General features: G+C 35.9%; 1 protein-coding gene and 1 long non-coding RNA gene across 2 annotated transcripts in view; one reads left to right on the top strand and one right to left on the bottom strand.

Moving 5' to 3' along the window:
• LOC119147450 lies at positions 1-26,595 on the bottom strand. The gene is made up of 3 exons (XR_005104042.1): positions 23,828-26,595; positions 5,730-5,740; positions 1-11 (listed from the first exon to the last, which is right to left on the bottom strand). It is a non-coding gene; the product is annotated as an uncharacterized LOC119147450 (long non-coding RNA).
• Positions 1-27,793, top strand: part of AKAP9 (A-kinase anchoring protein 9) — a 120,729-nt gene that overhangs the window by 13,327 nt on the left and 79,609 nt on the right. Inside the window, 2 exon segments of the mRNA XM_037386447.1 lie at positions 14,593-14,847; positions 22,817-22,861. Coding sequence (XP_037242344.1) covers positions 14,593-14,847; positions 22,817-22,861 — 300 coding nt within the window.

The raw sequence follows: 27,793 nt of genomic DNA on the forward strand, positions 1-27,793 counted from the left end.
ATCCAAGCATCCTGCAGAAGCTGGCTGCTATTGTTACAAGGCTATTTCCTTGCTCATCTTTGAAAGGTCATTGTGATTAGAAGATTCTAAATGAGCAGGGGGGAAAGCGAACATCAGACCCATCGTCAAGAAGGGCAAGAAGGAGGATCTGGGGAGCAATAGGAAGGTCAGCCTGGCTGTGGTGTCTGGGAAAATTATGGAGCAGTTCCTCCTGGAAGCCATGTTCAGTCACATGAAGGGCAAGAACATGATTGAAATTTACAAAGGGCAAATTAACTGTCCTCTATGATGAGCTGCGTGGCTCAGTAGATGAGGAGAGAATGGTGGATGTTGCTTACCTTGACTTCAGGAAGGCATTTGATGTGATATGTTACAGGAGTTACAGCTTATTTTCAGAGACACCTTGACAGTTTGGAGAAATGGGTTGGCAGAAAACTCATGAGATCATAACAGCATGAAAGAAGATGGTAGAAGAAAGTTCACACACTCTCCCAATGGCAGAAAGGAAGAATTTCAAGTTATCATTTCATTATAGGGATGTAAGAGTAGCCTGCAGGATCCTCCAGTGATTAAAACTGGTGATGCTGTGGTCTAATTGAAGTCAGGAAGTGATGCTGCATTTCACAGTAGTGGGTCAGCACTGTGTGTTTTTGGGGCCCTCCTCCTCTTCCAGGGTACGTAGCTATAAACTGAAGAACAGACAGCTGAAGAACATCATAAAAAATTTGGTCTGGATGACCTCTTTGATGACTGGCCAGGGAGGTTGATAAAGAGATAACGAAAGCACAGAGGTTTTTTTTATGCAGTATTCTCCTTTCTTCAGCATAAGATCATCATTTATATTCCTGCACCACCCTGTCTTGTTTTCTATGTGCCTTCCAATTTACAGTGAAAGAGAAGGTAATTCTACAGATGGCAGTATCTCAGTTCAGTCTGGGCACAGATTAAGGCCAATCCTATGGGAAAAAAATAGAAAGACTGTGCCATAATGCATGTGAACTCCACATTAGGGCAAAATTGATTCCTACCTGCAATCCCAATTTTGGTATATTTTTGTTTTTCATGAGTTCTTTAAGTTAAACTGTACTTTTCTAATGTGGTCAGCTTGGGTAGGTAATAATCTTGGGTTTTACCTGAAACGAGGTAAGAATAACTTGAGGTACATAATATAATTATCTGGTAGCATGATAGCTGTTGTTCCAGGTGATAATGGACTGAGTCGGTCAGATACCGATTATTCAGAAATTTAAGGGGAGCTGGAAGCCAACACGGCTATCTTTCACTTCTCTCCTGCTCCTCCCCATGTAATTTTTTCATTGCAGCATATATTGTGCAAGGGGAGGGGTTCTGTATTTATTTGCTGATGTTGTGAACCAGCTTTTAGATTCATTTACTCATTTTTAGCAAATATTCTGTTTTACTCTGTTTATTCCAAAGGATGTTCAGATGTTAACATTAAATATAAATTCTATTTTAACTCTGCAAAAATAGCTAGGTACCAATTTATTCTTTCCAAGCAACTTGGAATAAGGTATTTCTTTTCATTGGGAGAATCACATTCAAAAACTTGATTTCACAGTGCCAGAATAGGCACAACATAAAGCTAATTTAAGAAAATACAAATATGTAAGCATATATTTAGTAATTCAGTACTATACTACATCCTAAGGAGCTATGCAACTAAAGGATTATATAAAACCTTTTTTTGATACAAAAGCATTTTTATAAAAGCATTTTTTTGATACAGTGCAGTAAGATGTTAAGCGATTAAGATAATTTCTGATAGTGCTGTGTTCTTTCCATGCTTTCCAAAATAAGTCTGGTTTTGGATATTGTATTCATCTACTGGGTGTGGGGAAGAACACCTTTTTAATTTGGGTTATAATGTCCATGTGGCTGTATCTGTGTGGGGAAAATGGTTTTCAAGTATCTTATTAGGAATTCAATGTACAGAATACTATAAAACTGGTGAAAGTAAATTTATTCCAATGTTTTTCCCCCAGTTGAAAACATAAAAATAGCAGTGTTCTGCTTAGTTATACATAAATGCATCTAAACCAGAATATAAGTGAGTCTGTTAATACTCATAATCAAATCTAGTGCAATTTGTATTTAGGTTCCTATTATTAGAAATATGAGAATCATTACCTTGCTTCTTAAAGCTTTATATTTTCCATTTTTATAGTTTAATGTTAAAAGTTCATTCTTTCTAAAAATATAAAGTGTCTACCTGGACTTGTAAACATGTAAGACAATTAGTAAGTGGAAGAAAGTGTCTGTGTTGCATGCAAACGTGCAGATTGCCAGTAATTTGATTGACAAGCACTGTGTGGAGTTACTGGCAACTGTTGCTTTTGCATACTTTTGTATTTTTACAGTTGGCTTCTAACTGGCAAGCACAGATGGCTATAGATTATGATTTTTTTTATGTTTCTGATTTAGAGAAAACTTATATATGGTATTTTAAATTTAATTGTCTAAATATCATGTGTTTATATGGTTTTTGATTTTAATTGTTAAGTTATAGTATAGGATTTTTGGAACCAGCTATTGTAATATTTTATTAATGATATGAAAGGTACCTATGATGAGCTTTGGAATAATTGGAAGATTTGTTCTCAAGTAACTTCTCGATAAGTAATCAATATTATTTTGTGATAATAGCAACATTTTGAAGTTTTTCCTGAAAAAATTTATCAGATTTGACACTTTCAGGCCTTTCTCTTGCTGATAATGAGGAGTGTTCCATCACAAAGTCAGAATTTGTTGTTTCAGTGGAACTTCATAAAGTATTTGGGACTGCTCTAACCCAGAGTTTAAAATGATTTTAGAGAAACCCTGTGAACTTCAGTTTGAAGGATCAAGGTTGTTCTGCCCACTCCATGAAGTTCAGTGTACTATATAACTTTGGGTTTTTTCTTCAGAATCCTAGCAAAAATGAGGACTAAACTCAGTTCTCTAGGATTTGATAACTTGCAATTATGTGTGGTTAGTAAGGAGAAAAATAGTAATTGAGGAGAAAAATTACTAAATGCTAGACATAAAAATAAATTTTTCTTTTACCAGAAGGAAACTTTGCTCTTTCCATCTATTATTACAGAAATTTAGATTGGAGTTTAGCCTTACATTGGGCTCAGGGAAAACGCAGACTCACTTTTTCACTGCCTTCTGGTCTTAGGAATGTTGTACTAAGATTATTTTTGGGGGAAGAAGGGCAGCATGCGAAGACAATTACTGAACAGGACAGAGGTTTATTATCTTCTTTGGTGCATGTAGTATTTAATGGCATGGTTTCATGTCTTTTTAGACTGTTGCTATTCTGGAAGACATTTCTTCTGAATTGAATAATTTTTAAGACCTAAATACAGTGGAATAAACATGCTTAATGCTTAACCTGTTACTGTATTGCAGTTGTTTTCTGAAAATAAATTGTTATCCTGAAAGAACTCCAAGGGATTAATTAAATGAGTCTCCACCTGCTGTTTTAACTATATATAGTTAAATAGCTGATACAATTATATGCTTTTTAACAGGTGCTAAACCAGTTGCTTTAAGAAGAAATAAAGTAACTATATAAGCAACACTTAGATTGTTAGTAATTTATTTTTTTTTAGTGCTACAGAAGGCAACATACTTACTTTCCCGTGTTGGATGACTCTGATGCTTTCCAAAAATTAAAGTTCTGAATAGATTAATGATTTAATGCCTATATTTAACCACTAAGTTGCTACTGTGCCATAAAACAAGTTTTCTTTGAAGCCCAGCTGAAGCTTGTTATCTGTAAATAGCTGTTACTTCTTTCTTTATTTCTTGATGTATGGTACTCATCTGCGTGCTTTGTTTAAATAACTCATTGTGAACAGTTCATGAAGTATGGTTCTGTAGGTAAAAATTAGTCAAATTGATCCTTGTTGTAATTCGCTTGACTGCATGGCTTTTTAGAAGTCAGCTGCAGTAAATATAAAGCCTAACACTGTCATTTTGTTGAATCAAACAATTTTGAAAGAAAATATGGATATAAAATTGAAAGCTAGTACATAATTTTAATGTAGACTGGGAACTTCCTTTTTTTTTGCCTTCTGTTCAGGAGGGCTATATCTGCCTTTTACTTCCAGAAGGTAACTTGTTTCACAAGGCTGATTTCATCAGGAGTTGAGTGGGGGAAAAAGTACTTATAGTGTTAACCAAATCTGTAATTGTACAACCTTACAAAAAATGTCGGTGCTGAAGCTTGCTAAAGAGTTCGTCTTCATGAAATACTGTAATAATTATGGCTTTCAGTCTAATGATTTTTCTGCAAGTGTATTTTGTAGGCATTAGTATGACCTGTCCCAGTGACTTTAAAGGTGTGATTGTTTTTACAAGTCCCAGGCCGCCTTTTTGTTTGGTTGGTTGACTGGTTGGTTGGTTTGGGTTTGTTTGTTTTATGGTTATCTTCATGTTACTGAATTTATTGAACACAAGCATTGTCTTGGTTGCTGTGTATCCCGTAGGCCAGTAGAGGACACACAGCAGCCTAGTTTCCATTTGGTTGGTGTCATGTGTAGTTTACCTCATCTAGCCTACTACATGCCACCAGTGTCTTAATTTTATTAGTTATTCTTGAGGTCTAACTCAATATCTGACAACTTAGAATTTTGACAACTTTACATTAAGATGAGAGGTATCATCTTGTTATACATCTAAGACCGTGATAGGTAAGGTTGTATCACCTTTTGAAGCTCATAAACATTATATACTTTTTTCTCTGTCATTATCTTTAGCATTTACTGTTTGGCTGCTGACATAATTTTTAATCTCTATTTAAATGACTGAGATAAAGTTGTCTGTTCACTTCCTAGAGTCTGTCTTTTGATTGTGTCAACAAAACCTACACATCCAGTTTCTTTGGTCAGTAGGAAAGTGATAGTAAAATCATATTGTAGTCTTTCACATACACTTCTAAAACAGCAACCGTTTGAGTTAATAGAACCTTGTCTACATTTATATCTTGTTTAGTGTCCTGTGCTTTAGTGAACTTACTGTCCTTACATGGATGTCAGAGCTGAAGTTACCCATTGCCTTATGTGGATACCAAAACACCCTAGAAAATTTGGTACAGCTGGGGAGTAACTTACTAGCAACTAGTACATGTTACTAAATCAATGGAGTCAAGTGGATTTGCATGTAGACATAAGCGTGATGGTGTGTAGAAAATAGTTGCAATGTTATAGCCTAGTGACTGAATTTTATGACTGTCTTGAAGATGATGAGAACACTGGAAATTTGTTAGCACTTGGAGATAAATACTGATAATTTTGTTTCTAAAGGGCTGTAGATAAGTTCATACAGCCCAGTGAACAGTACTGTAACTATGTGGAAAGCAAGTAATGCTTTCAAAGTATTGAAATCTTAATATTAGGATTCATTTTCAAGAATGAATTCATGTACAAACCTGTCTGCTGCATGTGTATTTTCAAAACACTTTCTTGAGATGTGAGGAATGGCATTGCAAAGAAGTGAAGGTTTCTATTTCAAAAAGATGGTGAATAAAATCATACGACTCATTAAAAACTAGCAGTTTAGCAAAGTAAGTAGTAAATTTTATTTTCTTCATTCTTTTGTAAGGATAAAATGTGAGAAACATTTCTGTTTCCTTTTCTACATGTATTTGACCAAATTTTAGCTCTGGCCTGGAATTTACTGCCTTTGTCAAGCTAGATGATTTTAGAAAGGCCAAGGGAGGAGACATTCTTCCTTGCTGGGGGTTGAAAGATTTTCACATTCATTAATCCTTGTCCTCCTTCCCCACCTCCCCTTCAAAAATTGTTTCAGAAGGTTGTAGGACATTGAATACTGGGGGTTTTTTTTAGCATAGCTGAAGAAAGTTTCAGGATCCAGTTTTTGATTACAGTTGGTGTTACACATAAACCCTAGTGGAACAGGAGTGCGTTTCTGTCAGCACATAATTCTTGCCTTCCCATTATTACCAAGCCTTTGAAACTCCAGGCAAAAGCAGAGGATGGACTGTGCCTTTTGAGACAGCATCCAGCTGGTGATCTCCCTCACGTAATGCAGGGTTAGAAGAGGTTCTGTTTTATGTCAGCACCCTTGGCCTTGGTGGACAGAGTCTTCCTAATGTTTCAGGCTTCACACATGGGTGATCTGTGCTTTTTTTACACTCTGTTGCCCTCTTTATTATTGCCATTGTCAGCTTGGCCCAGTCCACTTCTTTCCTCTTCACTTTGGGGAAATACAGTACCAGTGTGGGTCAGATGCTTTTTTTCACCCTGTATATCAGCAGAGGCAGTTATACTGCATTCACTGTGAGAAGAATAAAGTTAAAAAGTAGACAGAAGCAATATGTAAATCATGTATGTAGAAGTAAGTTAGTTAAGAGACCAGTTCAGTTGAGTAATTTTTTTAGCAGTTAGTTTGAGGCATTGCTTTTCCTGAAGCAGTCCAGCATTGAAATGTGCTTGTGGTGCTTGAGTCTGTCATTGTAACCTGCCTTGAGAGTATTTTCGTACCCTAACTTCTATTCCTTGTCCAGAAAATAACCCAGCTGTAATTAACTTAGCTGTTCCTAGGTCTGTTCCTATTTAAATTCTTAGGACATGGAAGAGCAGACCAGATCAGAACCACACTAATTCTGAGGCTTTCCAGCTCACAGTGCCATCTGGAGGGGTTCATTCAAGTTCACTGCCCTTGGTTATTAGCACTGCCAACAGAACTCTAACTTGATACAGACTGCTAAAAAGAATTGCCCAATGTGCTATTCCTCTCACTATCCTGCATTCTCTTTCATGGTAATTCAGCCTTAAATGTAAATTGTGGTGATCCCATTGGTTTTCTTCAGAGTACTGCAAAGGAATGGCTGTCTCTGAAGTTGAAAGACTCTCAAGCTTGTATTTAGGTAGCGACTATAGCACTTCTTCTTTGGAAGTTTTCATAGCCTTATTGGCATCCTCGAATTCTCATGAACCACTTAAGTCTCTGTAAGGGGAGACGTTCTGAGGTTTTGCTCATGTTATTTGGGAAAATCTGAGTGCAACATAAGAATGAGTAGATTGGAAATACCTCATTCCTGGGTGATTATTTTCTTGTTCATCCAGCCTAATGTTTCCCATTTAGTAAATTCATCATCTGTTGAATGGAACAAATAAACTAAAGTTCTATTTGTCTCAACAAATAATCAGATTGAAACTTGCAAAGAACATTAATTATTTACAGGTTTTTTTACAGGATTTTTAGCTATGTGGCATAATATATTGAACATATTTCCAGGTTGCTTGCTCAGTGATGTTCTTTCTGAGGTTTTTATCTTTGGATTTGGGAAGAGTTGTGATACTCTTCTGTTTATTGATTAACAGAATTTTATATTAATTATATTATTTATAATATATATTAATAAAATAGAATCAACAGACTTCACTAGGAAAATGTCTGTTTATCTTCTGTATTTGATAATTTTCATCTTGCTCTCAGTTATTCTTTTCTTAGTACAGGCATCAGGAGCCTAAAAGATGCAGGGAGCACTGTAAATTTGCCTATACTTCAGGAATTATTGCTTTGACAACACAATCTTCAGTGCTTAGACCTTTTGAGAATATGGCAAAAAGTGAGAGTGCCACTTTCTTCTCTAATACAGTTACCAGTTAACCTGTTTGACACCTCTTTAGGGGGCAGACTGTCAAGCTTTGTAAAAACTTGGTGGCCCAACAACAAATGAGTTTTAAACAGCCTAGGTGAGGCTTTAGTGCCTAAACCTCAGTGTTACTGTCCCCCAGACTCCCTTATCCCTTTTAAGGGCCTCATATCTGCTGCCATGCAACATAAAAATGTTACTGTATATTGGAAAAAACAGATCCCAGGTAAAAGAGAGATTATAGCAGGTATTTTTCAGTTCTCTAGGGGAAAGTGGAATAGGTAACCTGAGACTTAAACCACAGCAGATCTCCAGCTTCTGAATGATGTCAAAATTTCAAATTCAGGTTGGTCTTTTTGGTTTGACCCTATTGGTTTGTGAGACACCCAAATCAATACTTTGTGGGATGTATCCATGCTTTATAGATGATCAAAGCAAATCCCACCACAGGCCCCTGCTTTTGTCCTTTGTGTGTCACTGAAAGACTTTGTAGCAATAGTTGCTTACCTGTGGTTCAGGGGAGTAGTGACCTATCATTAATAGGGCAGGTGAATCTTAAATTAATCCTTCACCCTTGAAGACATGTTATCAGTCTGTCATAGAGTGAAAGTGAAACCAAAATATTTAGACTCAGTAATCATTCAGAAATTATACCTTATTATCATTCAGTGATGAGGGTTAGGAGCATTATAACAGGAAAAGCCTGAGCTTTTCTGTCACAGGACTGTTTATGTTCTTGTGAGTTTCATGATGCTTCTGAGTGTAATCTTGCACTTGCAGCCGGAGTCTGTCTGATTCTGGGATTTATCATATTTATCATTTGTACAATACAGTTTGCCACAATGCAACTTAGAGCAGAATCTTTAGTGTTCACTCTATATGGAAAAAAATAACCCTTTCTCAGACAGATTTGTGGCCTTTCTGTTGGTGGTAAGTCTCAAGCAACACCTGACAAAGAATACTATTTCACTTTTGCCTACCTTCCATATGCTTAGTTGCAGATACTGCTCCTGTGGAGAGTTTCAGTCTGCTAGTTTGAAAGTTTAAAATATGCTTTCTACTGTTAAATGCAACATTTGTATTGAGCACTGAAGCTAGGAGTTGTTTGTCAGGCTCACTGAGCCTTTTTTCACTGTATTGTGAAACCAGATTTTAAAATAGCTGATGGTATTACTGCTATCAAATTCTGTTTTACAAAAGACGACTGTGTAGGGTCTTTTTGGTCATGCAATAAGTAGTTAATTGCAGAAGTGGTTTACCAACAATTGGATTCATATCTTAGTCATTTATTATGGTAGGCATTGAGAGTCATTTCAAAGAGATTTCACATGGTTTCTCTTCATTGCTGCCAGGGCATGCTGCTTGCTCACGGTTATCTTGCTATCCACCAAGAATCTCAGGTCCTCTTCAGCAGAGCTACACACCAGGCCAGTCAGTCCCCAGCTGTTACTGCTATGTGGGATAATCCCATCCCAGGTGCAGGATTTAAAGATGTTTATCTTTGTTAAATCTCGTGCATTTCTTCTTGGCTTAGTCTTCCAGCAGGTTGAGGTCTCTTTGTGCAGTGGTTCTTCCTTCTGGTATATTGCACTTTTCTCCAGTTTGAACTCGGTGCGTTCAATTTCATCATCCAGATTATCTATTAAGATACTGGATATTATAGGACTGCCATTTGGACTTTGATTCATTAACCACTGCTCTGAGCTAGAGACAAGAATATTCAGAAGTCCTTGTTGTCTTACATTGACTAAATGATCTAAAGATGACTGGGTCCAGCACATAACATTTCTCACTGGATACCAGACTGTGTGAGAACTTCTGACCAAGAAGAAGTAAAAAGCAAGTCCCTTAATGTGAGTGGGACACATTAGGCTGAAGTTTAAGCAGTATCTGGAACACCTTTTGAAATTATACTAGTTGAGAAATGCAAGACTGTGATGTAGGTCTCCATTCATGCTTTTACTGTGCAGTGTAGAAATGAAAAAGTAATTACTTGCCTGGAGCAGCTTCTCTGAGGTTTCTTTTTGTTGTCAGTCTGTAAGTTCATGACTCATCTTTCTATGCTGATGCTTTAAATACAAGCTTAAAAAAAAAAAAAAAGAAATAGAGATTTTGTACTTGAAGAGGAACTGTGAGAATTGAACAGATCCTGCTCTTTCTGTAAGAGGTGCCTATGCAGCACTAAATATGAGATGTAAGCATCTGAAGTTAGTAATTTAAAATTTGAGACTAAGAATATCTGTGTACAGGTACAGGAAGTATAATGATACAAGAATACTTGTATGGGATGTGCTACTTAAACTTTTTGTCTTAGCACTTAGAAGTTGATTTTTAAACAATAAGAACAGCAAATATAACAGCCTTCTTCAGAGGCACTGAAAATTTCAGTTCCTGTTAGCTGTAGTAGCTCTGAAAATTAAACTATCCAGTTATAATACATTGTCTGAGAATATTAAGGAATAACAATCTATTATAAGGCAGCATCCAGTTTTAAATGGTTTAAAGGTGTTCCTGTTTTTAAAATTCTCTTGTGCATGTGAAATTAAAATATATCTATCCATGCTTTATAAATGTAACTTAGTTTTTGTGGATTTTTTAAGTATTTTCTTGTGCTGATGCATGGGCAGTGATGAAATGTTGCAGCTTTTATTCCGATATTTTATATATACCTTTTTCTAAATGCTTAAGAAGAGATTAAGTTTTGCATTCTGTTGGAGCCAAATTTTATTTTAACATGCATTTCTACTCTAGAAATAGTTCAGTCAGACCGTATTTGAAATTAATTGATGTCAGCATATCCCAGCAATCTCGATTGCTGGCACAATCACCAAGGGTCAGAATGTGCTGAAGACAGCTGAATAAATAAATAATGCCACTGTTGTAATTATAGTGGTACATTAACTACGATGTTTGACATTTTTTACACAAGTAATCTGCACCATGCTGCAAGTTAGTTCCCTTCTGTCTCAAGAGTGTTTATTTAGTACCTAATAGCAGTTGATTCTCCTCTGCTCTTCTGACTTTCTGCCAGTTGGATACCAGCATTTAAAAGCTAAGCTAATGTTGTGCCAGGTGTCTTAATTTTGCTGCAGTGTGTGATGTGGGATTTGGGCTAGTATGTTGTTTTGGGATTCATTAGTAGAAAGAAGTTTTAATTAGAACTAAATAAATAATTGTATTGTGTAAATACCTAAGTTCTTCTATTCAGTTGTTATTTTACTGTGGGAAATTATTTTGAAAACTATACGCATTACTTACCTGCATGCTACTTTATTGTAGTCCTGTGACTTTCGGTAAGTGTTTTTCTGTTTATAAGAGGCAACATGTTTTGTGCATCCACAGAATTTAGTGCTAACATCCAGTCACTTCCCATTTTTTTCAAACTAATGGAAAGCTGAGCAGGTGTTGTAAATAGTACTTCTGGAAATCTGAAAATAAACATGTAATTCTTCCTGCACAATTTTATTGTAGTTTCTTACACGTTAAAAGGAAACAAACATAGTTTCATTCTCAGAGTTTAGCTTAAAACTTCCATATATTTATTATAATTAAGATTTTAATTGTACACTGGGTAATCGATGGAAATAATTCGGACAGTAAACATGTACTCCATATTGTAATTTTTTAATATTGCTATAAAGTGGACATGTCTATTTCCAAAAGGATGGCTTTTTTGCCTAGAAGCAGGATTTCAAAAACCTATGAAGTGGAAATTGCACCTTGTTAGTTATTTTAGATGCAAAAGTTGAGAATCAAGGATAAGAGCCAAAATCAGCTGTTACTCAGTACTGGAAAACACTGATGGAATTTTTAACAGGATTCGGTACTGCTTGCAGAATCCAGGGTCTTACCAGCACCATGGGAAAAGCTGGAGGCAATGGGCTGGCAGACAGGTGGAGTGAAAGAAGACTTGCTGTAGGTCTGTTTTCAGGTGTACTAAAGCCTGTGGTAGAGTTGCATCATGGCAGACTCTGTTCCTGATGCTTTCCCAGGGTAAGGTGCTCGTTCTCTGTCGCTCCTTGGAGACGAATCAATGCAGAGAGCCTGTGCTGGGTGTCCTTCAGCTTCTCGTTTTGGATACTTCCTCCTCTATAAGTAACTCATGTTTTTACATCTTTTATTCTTGCTTGCAACTTTTGTAACTCAACAGAATTGACACTGATTTGTTTCAAAACTGCAGATTCAGAACTGATAGAAGCAGTGTAAGCTCTCCACGGGCTTAGTTTTGGCATTATCAAGCTGATGTGCCTGGAAGACAGGGTAAAGGAGCCTTTAGTTGTATCAGCTTGTATTAGTTTCACATTTTGTTCGCACTGGAAAAAAATATTTTTCTGTATTTTTCTAGAAATACAAAATCTGTAAGTATTTGGCAGCTTTAATGCTACAAAATTTGTTTTCCTTTAGTTCCCATGACTGCTGGTGGACTTTTTTGTGCTTGTCATTGAAATGTAGATAGATCCTCAGCTCTAGTTCCTGAGTCCCATTTTCTGAAGGAATTCAGTATCTGAGACTCCCCTGTCTTGATATGAACACCAGAGTGTATTTGGCCAGCAGTAGCTTTTGTTATCTGCTTCTCTCATTTCTAGTTTTTAAAATTTGATTAAAAATGTGAATTGGAAGCTATGTTGCATTGGTAGCTGGACAGTTCGGTGTTATACATGTGAATGCGCAGAGTAAAAATTGCTATGATTCATGCATGCATCTGTCACTAATAGTGTAGTTATTTCCAAAATACTAGACACTCATACAGAAATTGTCAGTTGAGAATTTGTGTAATACAGAAATGTAAATTGTATTTGCATGTGTGTTTAGCTTTCATACGTGCCCATCTTCTTCATCAATGCTTAAACAGAAAAAAGTAAATTCTGCTTGTAGCTGCCATGGTAGAGTTTAATCTGTTAATTCTGAAGAAGTGGAAGTCAACAACTTGATTTTGAAAGGAGAGAAATCTGGCAGGCCCAGATGCCTCAGCTAAAATATGCAAATACTTGAGGAGAGACACAGAGTAATTCACTTGTCCTTGAGCTACACATCTAATTTTGTAGACAAATAAAGACTGTAAAGCTGCTTTTAAAAAGCCAACTTAACTTTCCATTACAGAAGGTTTCAATCAAGTTGGGGAAGAGAGTTCTTGACCATTTGCACTACATGTCTTTCATTATTTAAAAAGAAAAAGTGAAAAAAAGCAAAATCTCTCAATAGTTACACTTGAAGTCAGGTTGTCCACTTTATGTCATTGTGGCATTTGGACATATTCCACTTGACTTTTGGATACACTGAAATTATTTTGTTGAGGTAAATACACAGTTTTAGGAGAACATAGTGATGTAAGGAGACAACTGGAGTCTTCATCCCCTCCCCATTTTAGAGATTTATTTTTTTTTCCTTAAACTTTGAAGTCAGGAGGAGAAATCTTTTTTTTTTTTTCTTCTCCCCCCTCCCCCCGGTTCAGAATTTGTGGATTTTTGGTGAAATAATAATTTAAAAATAGAAGAAGAACCATGAAGTTAAACTTACTAGAGATGTAGTAGGGAGGAAGTAAGTATTAAATACGTAGGTGAGCATATCTGGCTCAGCAGATCTTCAGGTCCTCCTTCTGTAAACAGAGCAGGAGCCATATGCCAAGCTGTCAGTTCTCCTAAGAACGGAGAGGAGGCTGAAGAAACCCATGAAGAAATACAGATAAAGGGACAAAAGCATAAACTAGCTAGAAGTCAGAACCGATCTGTCAGTGTTGCATTTATTTAAATTGGGGCTTCTCAGCTATCTTGGGGCCAGATGAGAACTAGAGAGCAGTTCAAGTGACGGCTTGAGCTGTAACTGAACGGTGACTGGGAAAGGGGATCCGTCCTGCTTGATTTGGGTGTTCCTGCAGAAGTTGGATGGAAGCCCGGCTGTCTCGATGGGTGAATATTGTGAACAAATGTGCTATCTTTTCTATAACTTTTTCTAAAATTGCAGCAGATTTATAAAAAAATACAGTATATTTGGGTATTAGTTGATGTAAAAAGTATTCAAAGCTTTAGTGCCTTTATTTGCATGCTAAATATTTACTTTGGAGCTACATTTGTAAAACATATTTTAGCACTTTATTAAGTTTGGATTCTTCAATTGGAAAATAAATATTTTTGTTTCCAGATTTTATTGGTAGGATCTGTTTAAATTTGAATTTTAGTTGGTTAAACCTGCCATGCTGTTTTTTGTATTTGAACAGAAATACTGTTCCTGTTAAGAAAAAAAAATATTTTAAATGGATTTTCTTGTGTAAACCACTATAAAGTGATTAAAAGTGATAAGCTCTTCAAAAGGCAGTGTCTTACAGTATTTGAATAGCTTACATACTAATTGGTTTTTCAACTGTGTGCCTGGCTCACCTGTGACTTTTTGTTCATCAGCATGTTTTGCTACAAGGTGGTGTATCTTAGAATTTGCTCACTGTTTGGTCTTAGACTGTTCCTTTGTTACAGATTTTGCTGTTCCTTTAGAGTGTTTTCGGTAACTTGATCTGCTTTTTGATATCTAACAAACTTAAAAAAAACACTTTATATGATAACTTGCTGGAAGAAAGGTTTGCTTTTCTCTCTGGTATAAAAGTAATTTCTGTAAATTAATTTTGAGGGATTTGTTACTCTATAATTGAAAAATGAGATCAGAGGCTATTTTATTGCGTTTGTCCTTTATAATGACATTTGTACCTTTACTTTAAGTATTTTGATTTCTAGGTATCAGTCTGTACAACAGTAACTTGATCATACGGAACTGAAAAGGAATTCATTATTAGATTGTTGTTTTACATTTAAGATTATTTTTTAAAGCAAACTATGGAAATGGGAAATGTATGTAAATGGAAAAATAATCTGAGTCTTGAAGCTTTATGTAGAATAGCTAGTAAGCCATTATAGAGCATGTCATTAGTAATAAAGAGGAAAACTTTCACCTTTAACAAGATTTTTGTCTTTGTACAGCTTGCCCAATTTAGGCAGCGAAAGGCACAAACTGATGGTCAGAATGGATCAAAGAAGCAGAAAAAGAAGAAGAAAACAGCAAACATCAAAGGTGAAGAATCAGTACAAGATGGGACTGATACTGATCAATCTCGAGGTGATGAAACATCCACGTGCAGCAGCCGAAGGGGAGCAGCTGCTACTGCTGACTTTGCTGTTATCAGGACTTTGCATAGTGGAGAAATTATCAAACACAGCCAGGCTTACACCATTGAGGTAAGTTTGTCTCATGCTGTAAACAGTTGATTTTGAGGGGAGCAAAATGGTCCATTAATTTTCAGAGTGGAGATTTTAGATATTTCTGTCTGTCCTTAATATGTCCAGAGAAGGCACTTTCTACCTGCCTGCTGTGCGTGTGCTGTAATTTATGGAAAGTTTGTTGGTACTGCTGTGCTCCCTAAATTGGCAAAAATTGGTTTTGTTTTATCACTTCATTTTATGCATTTTGTTTTATTAAAAATTTACAAATTGCAGTGAATTTCTGACCACTGTAGCTATGGCTACAGCAAAATGCGGAACTAGTATCCATAATGTAATTTGAGTCTTTCTGGTTAATGAGGAAGAGGAATGAATTTAGAAAACATTACTTAGAACTGGATGACTTAAGAGACTGATAAACAGATAGTCTACTTGTACTACTTAATGAAATATAATCCTGATTGCTAGTGGCTGAAAGTACATGCTCTGGGAAGGTTGTAAGATGCCCGGTGTGATACACACTGGCAGTGCAGTTCAGTTCTGGGTGGACATGTATTCATGTAACGTAATATGTGGTTCTAGATATGAGGGACAGAGATGCTGATGTTATTTACAGAATAGCTCATTCCATTCGTGAAAGCAGTGCCTCTAAGGACATGAGTGGCATTCTGAACAACGAGCTCAATGCAGATTCCTAGCTCTGTGCATGTGAATGCAGTCTTTTCTGAGAGATGTAATACAGATGAATGCTCTGCATTTTGACTTGTCAGTCCTGTGCTAGGATAGACCCATTTTAAACTATTTTGGCTCCATTCTCTCATTTCCAGCAGCTGAGAAGTAATAGAGAAATTATGCATTTGTGTTTTTTTAAAAAATAGAAGTCATTCTGCCCCTCCGCCAGGGAGATTAAATCATACATGCAAATAAAAACATGTAAAGGTCCATTTATTTCACAATTTTCAGCCTACAGTATGTCAGTACACTAGCTATTTTGAACTTTATAGATGCATGCCTTTAATATGTAGCTTTTCATACTTAGAAAGATCATGTTAGGGCTTCACAACTGTTTGTAGTAACTCACTAAAACTGTCTGTTCAACTCGGAGCTTTTCCTGGAGGAGGTAATAAATTTTTCAAAGAGTATTTAATACCACAGTGACTGTTCTCATAGGTGAAGATGAGACTTATTGCCTTCTAGGAAAAGAGAGAAGTGTACTTTATGAAATGCAGTAGATTAGCTACAGCTAAAGACAGAGGACTGCTAGGGCAGAGAGCTATTCAGAGGGAATCACTTAAACTGTTGTTTTAAGAATATTATAGTCTACATAAATATGATAACTGTATGAAGAAACTTAAATACATTTTAAGGTACATCATGATTGCATGTTACAGATGGACATTGCTGATGTGCTTACTCTCAGTCGGAATAAGTATCTCTATTACAATTGGAAAAACAGGGTGTAAAGTACAGAATCATAGAATAATTTAGGTGCTCTGAGGTCATCTAGTCCGAACCTGTGCTCAAAGTAGGTCTGATTAGATTGGTTGGTACTAGCAGCCTTTGTTGGCCTTTGAATTCTAACAGTGCAAAACAGATGATTTTAAAAATGGAAAAAATATCTGTGCTGCAGTTGCTACAGATTGTACAGATAGATACATTCTTAAGGTTGGGTATGATTTTTCTGAGGTCTGTCTTATTCCCAGAAGCACTCAACTTATTTTTAAATAAATAAATATAGAGATGCAGAGGGGTTTTTTGCTTGTTGGGTTTTCTTCTTTAGTTGTTTTTTTTTAAATGTAGTTTTAAAGAATAAGCATGGTAACCAGTGTTTATTTGTAATTTGACTCTCCTGAATTACTCATGTCTTAGTGATTTCTAAAACTGTTCACTTCCACTAAAATAACACTGCTCCCAACTGAGAGAGTAATTTCCTTTGTTACATGTTGTTTGTGGCTTGCTTATTCATGACAAATAAGTATATGATACTTTGGAGTTGGAAGGTGATTGCTGAAGTCTCTATCTGTGCATTATGAATGAAAGAGGAAAAATTCTGAAACAGTGAATCTCACAACTTGCTGTTTTTAGTCTTGTAAGTGCCATGATTTGGACAGAGAGCCTGTATTACAGTAATTGGATTAGAACTTGCTTAGCTGAAATGGCAGCCAATGTAATAGACAGTTTCAGACTAATCTCTGCGATGGAGAATTACAGACAGCTTCTTCGAGCTGTTTGCTTTTTTCACCCAACGTTAAATCTTTGTAGGCTGCTGTGTCAGCAGAATAAGGCAAGATTACTGGAAGCATCATGAAGGATTGTTTTCTAGCTAAATTTTGTTTCCACTTATTATTTCATCTTTTACTGGGATTCATATTTAGAATTGTTCCTTCTGTACCACAGAATAGAGCATCTGACTATACTGCTTGTCTTATCTAAAAATCCCACCTGGGCTCTTCTGTGATAGTTTTGTTGATAGAAGTGTATCTCCCTGAAGCTTTTCTAGTATGTTCTTTTAGTCCCTATTGGGAATTATTGCCTGGGAGCTTATTGCCCACCTGAAGTTAGAGGAATTCCTGTTCAGAGAGGGTAAAAGTCTGTTCAGAGAATTCAATGTTATTTTTTGCAGTCATCCCTTTCAGGTTTTTTCTCTCTGTCTTCCTAAGGGTGGGTTCCTCGCTTCCCCTGTAATCTCTCGTGTTACAGAAACTAATTGGAAGAACTCTGGAAGAACTATGATTGTTTTGTACTGTCCTTATCCATTCCGTTTTACCTTCTGTCTGAACTTACTTGTAATCTCTATAAGGTTTTCCATCCTCTGTCAGAGGAACAGTTAATTTACAAGATTTATTAAGAGAAATGCCAGTTGGTATTTCTTGGTTAAAGTCTCTGCGTCTTAATTTGTTTCATGTTGAATGCTTTTTGTCTTGATCTTACAAAGAGAATAATATGTTGTACTTCTAGTTCCTTTTGTTTTTTGTCTTTATTCTGTCGCACCCTGTTATCTTTTGGTCTTGACATCTATAGTTTCCTTTTCCATATAGTAGTAAAAATAATCGTAGAAGACACAGCCCAGGAAATAAATTGGATCAATGGAACTCTTGGTTTAGGGATTGCTTATTTTTGTTACTTCCTGCAATTAAAAATGGAAGAAAGCAAAAGCCACTTCCAAGGTAAATAACTGATGAGATCACCTTCTCTGAGAAGTCTTGAAATGATGCATTGGAGCAGACTGCTTTGGAAGGATGTACCAATGCCAGGAAAGCAAAAGAAATTAACTTGTGGCACAGTAAAATTGTCCTTGAGTCACCTGGTAGTAAAAGCTATTATACAAAGCTTCTTAGAAAAGAAAAGTTCAAAGTTCTGCGGTGAAGAATACCTGCTAATTGACTAAGGTTGGATTAGTAACTCGTCTTTTGTTTTTCACAGGACAAATCCGTTTGGCAATAGTTTTAGAATAGCTTAACTGTTTGCTCAAACAGGTGATAAAGCTCCATGTTCATTGTTTCATTTCTATAACTTGTTCCAGTTAGTGCCTGAGATTTGACAGGCAAAGAACTTAGAGTGAGAAGGGAGACACTGGGTAGGATTCTTGGGAAGAACTAAGAAAATGACAGAAATACAATAACATAACCAGTGCGGAGACACAGAGAGGTTGCCTCATTGAGGAAAAGTGTAGGTGGTGAAAGTGGGTAAGGCATTCCTATGATACACGCATGAAAGCAAAGAGCAGCCAAAGGCTTTGACTAGAGAAGAGCTATTCTAAGAAGTACAATGTGATGAAGGATTTGGAAGAAAAGGGTGGGTAAATAAAATGTAGTGACAATTAGCCCGGTCACTTCAGACAGTGTAGCATCCCTTGAAAAATATTTTTAAATTGGAGAGTAAAGATAAAAAAATGTTTGGAAATAGTCTGTTCAATAGTAAAGTCAGTGCCCCAAGAGAAGCTAATAGATTCTCAGCAGCATATGGTTCTGACTGAAATCAGTCATCTTCCCTTTCACCATCTGGCCAAAAGATTGCCAGAATATCTTGCCATTTTACTTTGATGCATGAGACAACCTCTGGTATGCTGCCTTCCTTTCTCTGTGTAAATACTGATCTGTAATAGATTTACTGACATGGAAGTTACCTGTATTGAAGATGGTCTTGCCAGATTTACAGAGTATTTAATTTTAATTTAAACATTTATAAGGCCATATTATCAAAGAATAGAAACCTAATTAAATTATGATGTTTTCTGATACAGGAAATTTATACAGTGAGGAGTGAGGTAACTCACTGCAGGTTATATGCATATTTGGCCATGGTTTATCTCCGCTGAGATGTGCTCTATTTAAATCTGATTGTAGTCAGATGGTTTGGGTCATAAATTACCAGGGAATACATTCCTTTGAATTGAATGATTTTTGGATTAAGAGCTAAAAAAGGCATGGCAAGTCAATATATTAGAATAGCACATCATATTCAGAATGTTCTGCAAATATTAAAGATCCATAAAGTTCAGAATGACCTAAAGAGAGGGTTTCATGACTGGGATTTTCAGATTACATTCTCTTGGCCTCTCTTCCTAGTCATGGACCTCTTCCTTAGTCTCACACAGGTTGTGATCATCTATGGATCTCTAGTGACCCATGTGAAACTGGCCAAGCTAAAATAACTTGGTTTTGCTTCTGATACTGGCTATTGTGCATTCAGGAATGAATCCAGAATTTTGGAGTTCCATTTTTGTAACAGTTTACACTGAGGTCATAAAAAAGGTCAAAGAATCTACTTCAGGTAGAATTCTGTTCCATGAATACTCGGTCTTGGTTCTTGCCCTTTAATACTCTCATCCATTGCAGCTGCAGTAGTTTAATACTGGATGTCCGTTCTTGCCAAACATTTTATTGTTACATATGAAAGTTTTCTAAAGAAACAGAAAAATAACATTTCAGTTCTTGTGGCCAGTTTCATATATGAGTTCTTTTGTGAACGCTGTGATAATGTTGGGCATCCAGTACCAAAGAACGCAACTTCTGAGCAATGCTTAACTGCGTACAGAAGCAAGTTACTCTGGAATGAAACTTCTGTGTTCCACAGCCTGATTATTCCCTTTTTTGTATCATCTTGCAGTATTTCCTGTGCAGAATGTATACAGATGAAAGTGTGTTAAATTTTCTGAATCCTTAAGTGTTATCACTAAAGGTACTATGTGCAGAGTTGATGGAGATAGTTAAAATACAGAGTAAACATCTCAAAGACTATAGGCAACTATCAACCTCATCAGTGAAGAAAATAGTAAGTAAAGAATTAAAACATCTTGCCAGAAGAGGAGAACTGTTTGTAGCAAGAAAATGTTCTGGGGCGTGGATGGTAGAATACATGCAAACTAACAGCCTGAAGTCAGTGTAACAGATACCTATTTCAAATTCCATAAATACAGTGTGGGTATATATGAACTTTTTGAAGCAGTTCCTTTTAAACTGGACCCCTGTGGTTTGGACAGCTGATCCGTATAGAACATAATTAATTCTGTTGACCAAAGAACTACTAAAGCATACAGAATGGATGGCTAATGGAAGGTACTGGATTTTGAAATAAGGTTGGTCAGCTCTTAGGCACAGCTGTTAGGAGGGCAGGATGAGTGCCTGTAAATTGTTGGCTACTTGTAATGTTATTGAGTGTGGCAGCAAAAAAACAGCATTAAGTCTTACAGTTTAATGTGTGACCTCACAGAATTTAAGTCTTTTAAATTGATTTTTAGCAGGGTTTGGATGAACCCCTTAGCATAAAAATCAGATCCATGTAACTTGAGTTCATTTAGCCATCTTTCTGTACTTACCTTCAATAAATCCCTTAGCAAAAATACTTGATCCTAACAGCCAAAAAAATATCTAGATCCAGGATTGAAGGAGATATTTTAGAATATTTATGCTGCTAACAGGTATTGTACACCTAGAGTGATGGAACACTATGGGTTTTGATAATTTTTTAAAAACTGTTTTAGAGGTTCTTTTACTTTAGATTGGTATTTAGGAAAGACCAGCAATATATTAATTTTTAAAGCATCTGGCCAAATTATCATTAAAAAAATAGAGAATTATTTTCAGTAATCACCTTTCTGTGAGATCATATTTTCTCACTCTAACCTAATATATTCGATCTACAAGTTCTTTGCCTTTTACTGTAATTATGTACTAGGCTTGTGTTTATCCCAGGATCTAAACATTCATTTGTCATCTTATAAACAAGGAGATGTTTATATAATTCAAAAACATTACAAGGAAAAACTATATAAGAAGTCAGACTACTTGTCCTTGTTTTTTGCATGTTGAAGTACCTGCATTTCATGCACCATATAAAGAACTTAAAGAATTAAATATGTACATTTATAGGAATACTTCTAATATTTCTTTGTGAAGTCTTCTGAATTGGAACAAACAATGAAAAATTGTAGTGTGATACAGCCATACACTTGTCATGTATATAAGTAACAATGTGGTTTTCCCTGATTTTATTATTCCTTCCAGAGAACTTTGTCCTAGAACAAGGACACAGATGACAAATACAATGTAAAATTTGTGTGTGTATATGCTTATATACACAAATATACATATAAGTGTATATAAGGAATACATATATTTATATAAAAAATAAATATTGTGAAGTACTAATTGTATATTCCACAGCAGAAACACTTTTGTCACCCTGTGGTTTTAAACCATAGTTTTGATTTCTGTTTTATCTTGACTTATTTTTAAGGTGGACCACTGTATGAATTTTAGCTTCCACGTTTGTATTTTTAATTAGGTTTGAGTACTCTGTACGTAATACCCTCTTTTTAGGTTAATTGCACTGTGGAGCTGCATACTGGATTCAAAATAGGTACAATCGATGATGTTGGGACTATAAAAACTGCAGACGTCCAGTAGGTCTGAGTGGCAGATTTCTTTAAAAAAAAATACAAAACAAAACGCAGCTGACAGTTCCAAATTTTACTGATGTCTACTGATATAAAACTGACTATGTTCCTTTGAAAATAAGACTGACAGAATTAAGTGTGAAATGAAAACTGATTTAATGTGAGGCTGGTTAATGTGTTAAATGAATTTTGGAAAAGCCTATTATGTACACTTCATTTTTGCTAAAGTAGTTTTAACTCAAAATTACGCCTTTTGAGTTCAAAAGGGTACTTACTCCACAGTAGGGCACATTTTGTAGATAATTTGATTTTGCATATTTTCCTACTAACATCTTGATTCTCAAGCCTGTTATATTGTATATAGGTCAGCAAGATACTCTGTATTTAAATCAAGTGTCCTTCATGGCACGTTTATGCTCACTTTGTTAAGACTTTGTTCCTTTAATTGCTCTGATTTATTAGATCACAAGATTTGAGTCTTTGTCCTTGATCTTCCTGGTCACTTTTACTTTTCCTTGGTTTCCATGGAAGCGGAAGGAGAATATGAGTGTTTGTTTTAAAACTCTAGTCAACATCAAAAGTCTTGCCTGTATGAAAATGACGTTCGATAGATGATGATGATGTTTTTAAGCCAGCAATGTTGCTAATTGGGTAAAATAGCTCTACCAGAGAAAAGTCCTTTTCTTGGTACTCCTTACTACTTTAAAAAAAATAATACAAGTAATATTTCCAAATATTATTTGGTACCTGTACATTGTATTTTTATTAGAAGACTTTGTCAGATAATTATAATGTTTCCATGATCATAGTATAGCAAAGAAGACTTTGTCAGATAATTACAATGTTTCCATGATCATAGAATAGCAAAGTAACTTTTTTTTTTAAGCTGGGATTTCAAGAAAGTGGAGGTGGCCTTTGAGATATAGATATAGATATATAGATATAGATAGATATATATATATTCTAATCAAATTCATGTATACCTTACTATTTTCAAATACTGTCTGCATTCTCAGAAACGGATGGAAAATGTCTTCTTTAATATTGTTAGAGTGCCATCATTGTAAATATTTTAATATTTTATTTTAGCCGGAAAGTGAAATTTCCACCACAGTAGAAGATTACAGTTCTGAGGTAAGACTGAAGTAATGTTTTTCCTAACTTTTCTTTCAACTTTTCTTTTGCGTGTTTACTGCAATGCTGTGCATTGTTTTCAAAAAGAGAAGGAAAGAAAGAGCAGACATGATACTAGAGAAAGCTGTTTCATGTTATTACTGGTATCGTTCATGTACCATTAAAGCAAGCATTGTGTTGACTACATAATGGGATGGCTACTATAATCAATAATCCAGTAGATATATGAACTGTTGTAACAATGTCATCATTATGGTTGTATTAATGCTTTGTGTTGCCATTGGAGTTGTGGCTGTGCATAAGCTCTACTAAATTTCTGTGGGCAACTATTTAACAAGTTGATTATGTTTTAATGAGTTCCAAAGCAGCTGTTGCTCAGTGACTGGCTTGGCATCAGTCTGCTGATGGGAGGTGGTGACGTGATGCTTTTGCATCCCTTGTTTAGGGGCTTTGTTTTGTTTTCTTTCACTTATTAAGCTGTCTTTATCTCAGCCCGTGAATTTTCTTGCTTTTAGCCTTCTGATTCCTCTGTCCTGCTGGTAGGTGGAGTGAGTGAGTGACTGGAAGGGGTGCCTAGCTGTGGGCAGGGGTCAGGCCACCACATTGGGATCTACTGCTCGTCTCTGTAACATCGAAGGCTGGTAGCATATACCGAACTTTGGTCATGCCAAATAAAACAGTTTGTATGTTTGTGAGGAGTAAACTACCTCACTCATAACCATGGGTCAAGAACATGCTTGCAAGAAATAGCCATGGAATATCTGATTACAGTAAATATTGTTTCTAGTTTAAAAAATTAATTTTTTGTGTCTCAATTGCTTTTTGTGGTGACAATCTGGGTCCTGTTTTGCAGATCTTTGTGCTAAACAGTTCTGCAGAACACAACCCAGAATCTTAAGCTTGGCAACAAGTAAGAGGGGGTGTACTAACCAAATGAGCCTCTGTTGCTGAAGTAACTTTGGTAACTTCTTTTAATATTTTTTTTTCTCCCTTTTCCTTGAAAACCTCTTCTGCTTTATTCCCTCTTCTTATATTGGGGTCCTTCTACTGTTCAGCTCAACTTGTCCTAGGTGAAAGCGGCAGTTTTTCTTTCCAGCCTCCCTCATCAAATCCCAGGTGCACTTTCTTCCATAGATTTGGTCTCAGCCTTTTAAGTTGAATTCTTTGCCTGTCCCTCTCTTCCCCAGTCTGACTTTTTCTCTCCCACTGTCCTTTCTTCCTCCTGTCCTTGTTGATAAGCACCCTCACTTTCTTCTGGTGTGTTGGGAGGGAGGCACTTGGGAGTACAGGGAAAACGTCCCCGTCCCCTGACAGTCATTATGGGCTACTTTGAAAATACAGAATACTGAACCATATGGACCCTTGGTATGGTCAATTGTGATTGTTCTTAGGGTGTGTTTTTTGTGATGCAGATTTTCTTTAAAAAGCCCCCCCCCAACCAACCAACCAAAACAAATCCAAACCCTGAGACCAGCACTTCTGGAATTGAAAATTCCAGTCCAGCTGCTGGGGCGTGCTGCAAGTGAAGGAAAGAAAAAACATTTTTATGCAGGGATACGTGCAAGGGGTTGAAGGAAACTCTACCTGGAGGGGAAAAATATAATCAGTTTAAAGATTTTGTATTTTTCATAGATAAAATGTGGTTTATAGGAATTAAAGTAGCAAAGGACAAAAAGGGTCCAAGTTTGCTTTATGTATGGTAAGATGATAGGGTGGTATGTGCACGCAGTTTGCCACTGAGAGTGTAGCAAATGGACTTTTGAACAACTGCCTGTGACCTTACTGCACCTTTTTAGAATATGCATCACCATGGTATGTGATTACTATTAAATGAAATATGCAGTATGTGAAGAATGAACCCATGAAAACAGTTGACAGTGGCATTGATGTTCATGTATTTTTACAAGTGAGAGGTATTACATATGTAACTAAGTAAGACTAAGAAATTTTGATCACTTCTGAGGTGGTAGGAAGCAGTGCTGAAGAGTGATTGCAAAAGCTTAAGAAACACATCTTTGCACGAGGAGGTGGAATACAGAAAAGATCTGTCATAGTGCCTCATGATAATTGTGGATATATTCTGATTTTAAGTGTTTTGTTGTTAGTATCATTTGAATTCAGAGCTTTTATTTTAAAATGAATTCCCACATCTAAACACTTGACTTTACCCCCCTTCAGTCTTTAAAGATTTCTGTAGGTGACTACAGAATATATTAGGGAGCAATTTTTCAGCTACTAAAGACAACAGAATTACATCCAGACTGCCTTCTGAATGTGCCTTTTACAAAATGGCAGATTTCCTCAAAACTGAAGATTTTTTCCAAAAATGCAATGATAGGTGCATTTCTAGGCACTTCTTATTCTCATTCATGCCAAAAGACTTTTTACCTCCCTCAGAGTTATTTTCTAAGACATAAGCAGGCAACACAAAACTTGTGAATAGTAACATGATGATAGTAACGTGATACTGGATCTGGTGAAGAACAAACTCAAGTGGTGAGAGTTATTATCTTAATAAGCTCTTTTAAATTCCAGTTCATTACAGTTGGTTGGTATCTGCAGTGAGGAAACAGGGTGTTTAGGAATGTGTATATTTTAGAAAATGAATTTTCTATATTTTTCATGTCAGCTGTAATGTTATTTTTATTATTAAAAGCTCTAATTAAATTCACGTCCACCCTGTAAATAAAGTGATCTGAGGCCTTTTCGGTTGAAGAAGATGAGAATATGTTGCATTCCATCTGTAACAACATAATTCTGAAGTTGCATGAAATGTTGCTGTGCTTACGTTTTTCAGATACATGGCCTCCATTTCAGAATACTAAGAAATGACACATTTGTAGAAACATAGGCTTGTTGATTCGTCTTTCCCCTCGTTGGTTAGAACATTGGTATTCTTTTTAGTGGTTTTTGTCAGAAATTATGTTGAAAGCAAGTCTGTCATGCTTCAAAGTGAAATAGGTAATAAATAATTTGTTTTGTTGCAGTTGATAAAATAAGTCAGATGTTTATAATTCTTCAGCCCCTTCTTTTGGGGAATTGGATAAAATTCAGTTATGAGTATTTTGCTTTTTAGGAAATTTACCAGACACACAATGATAAGCCAATACGAAATTTGTAGGAACCAGTGAATGTTTATATAGGAATTCTTGTCTTGAAGGAATTTTATTGTAAATACAGTCTCTTGTTCAGGTTTTTTTTTGCCACCTTTCTAAATACATACATTATCAAAGGTAGTAGCCAAACTGGAGACTGATAAATCCATCATGTGGCCAGCTTGCCTTTTGTAACAAATTACTTACTTTGACCAAGGATGACACCTACCTGCATAGTCTTACATTAAATGATAATGGTGATCAGCTATTTAAGGTTATGGTCTCAACTCGGAACTAAGGGAAGCTAGGCTTTTTCCAACAGCTAGTATTTGTGGGTTTTTTTATAACTGTAAGGTGAAATTGCCCCCATATATTTTCTGTATGCCTCAATTTTACAGTATGACGGAAAGACTGTTTCACCTGGTTATTTTTCCCCCCCTTATTGACTCTCTACCCAATTTTTTTTAATGTTAATGAAATTCTATACCTCAACCTTAACCACTACATAAAGAAATCCTTTATTGTGTGCTATTAATATATTAAGAAGTGTATTAAGCCATGATATTTTAAAAAGCCATTAGTTTTTATTCTTCAGAAGTTATTAACTGTAGTTAGATGATTGTAATTATTTTCATCACAAACTGAGAATGTTTTTTGTTTATGGAGTATTAAAAAACCCCAACAAAACACAAAAATCCCACAACTGAAATTCATTTTCCCAAGTAACCCTAATTGCTATGTTTCATACAGTCAGTTGTGACATAACTAGATAATTGAGGAGAGGCTAAGAACAGTGACAAGCAGTGTTGCTGGTCTACGTATTAATTTTTGTGAAGGAGTCGGATGTCTAAAAGTTAAAAGAAAAGGGGGGTGGGGGGAATGAAAACATGAGGTAAAATTGTTAATCCATTCAAAGATACTTCTGTATGTTTCTACTACGAAATCAAAGCACTTGATTAATCAGAAGTCTTCTTGCCTGTCTGTAATAAGTTGTATTGAGGGCATTTTTTATATTTGCCAGTGATTGAACAGTATGCTGAGCATGAATTAGCTATTGATAAAGGGAGATCTCTGTAGTACTGGCATTAATGTTATAAGTAGTCGCACATTACATATTATTGCTACTCTTTCTGGGGTACAGTTTCAAGTCTTCCAAGGTCTAAGGAACATTAAAAGAGGTACAGTGACTTCGTAAGTGTAATCCTGCCCCCTGGTGGCAGTTGTCATGAATTGCTGCCTTAATTCAGTGGTGGAACTTGGGTTTTCTTTGTGTTCTTCTGGAAGATTAATTTGTTTTAAACATATGTATTTACTGATGCAATATAAATAATACCTTTATTTTTAGCCAATAGACTACAAATTTTATTTTACTTTGTATTAGTAAATACTGTTTCTGTGAATTATTTTGAAAATACAAACAAGGAAGAAAAAAATCAGAATGTCCATTGAATGACTTCTATAACCTTCGCTTGTTTCCTGTCTGTTGTTCACCAGAACAGTTGCTCCTGGGCAGCTAATGTGTTGTAAAATCTAATTTTTTCTTACTTTGTTTATGCAATTGTATCTAGAGCTCTGGTTACTCCTTGTTTCCATTACCTTAAAATCCGATGCAGTTTGATTGTTTCTTTACACCTTTGATTGTTTGCTGGGGTATGTAACTAAGCGCATCATAAGGATGTTTCAGCATTAAAGGTGAACTGCAAAGCTTTAAAAGAAAAAAAATTCTAAGAATCTACATCAGTAGTATTTATGGGCTTGCAGAAAATCTCTATATGGGTAAACTACTGGGGCCATGACAGAAAACACAGAAGTTCAGTAGGCCTTTTGTAAACAGATG

Source organism: Falco rusticolus, chromosome 4, assembly GCF_015220075.1.
Source record: "Falco rusticolus isolate bFalRus1 chromosome 4, bFalRus1.pri, whole genome shotgun sequence".
Lineage (NCBI taxonomy): Eukaryota > Metazoa > Chordata > Aves > Falconiformes > Falconidae > Falco > Falco rusticolus.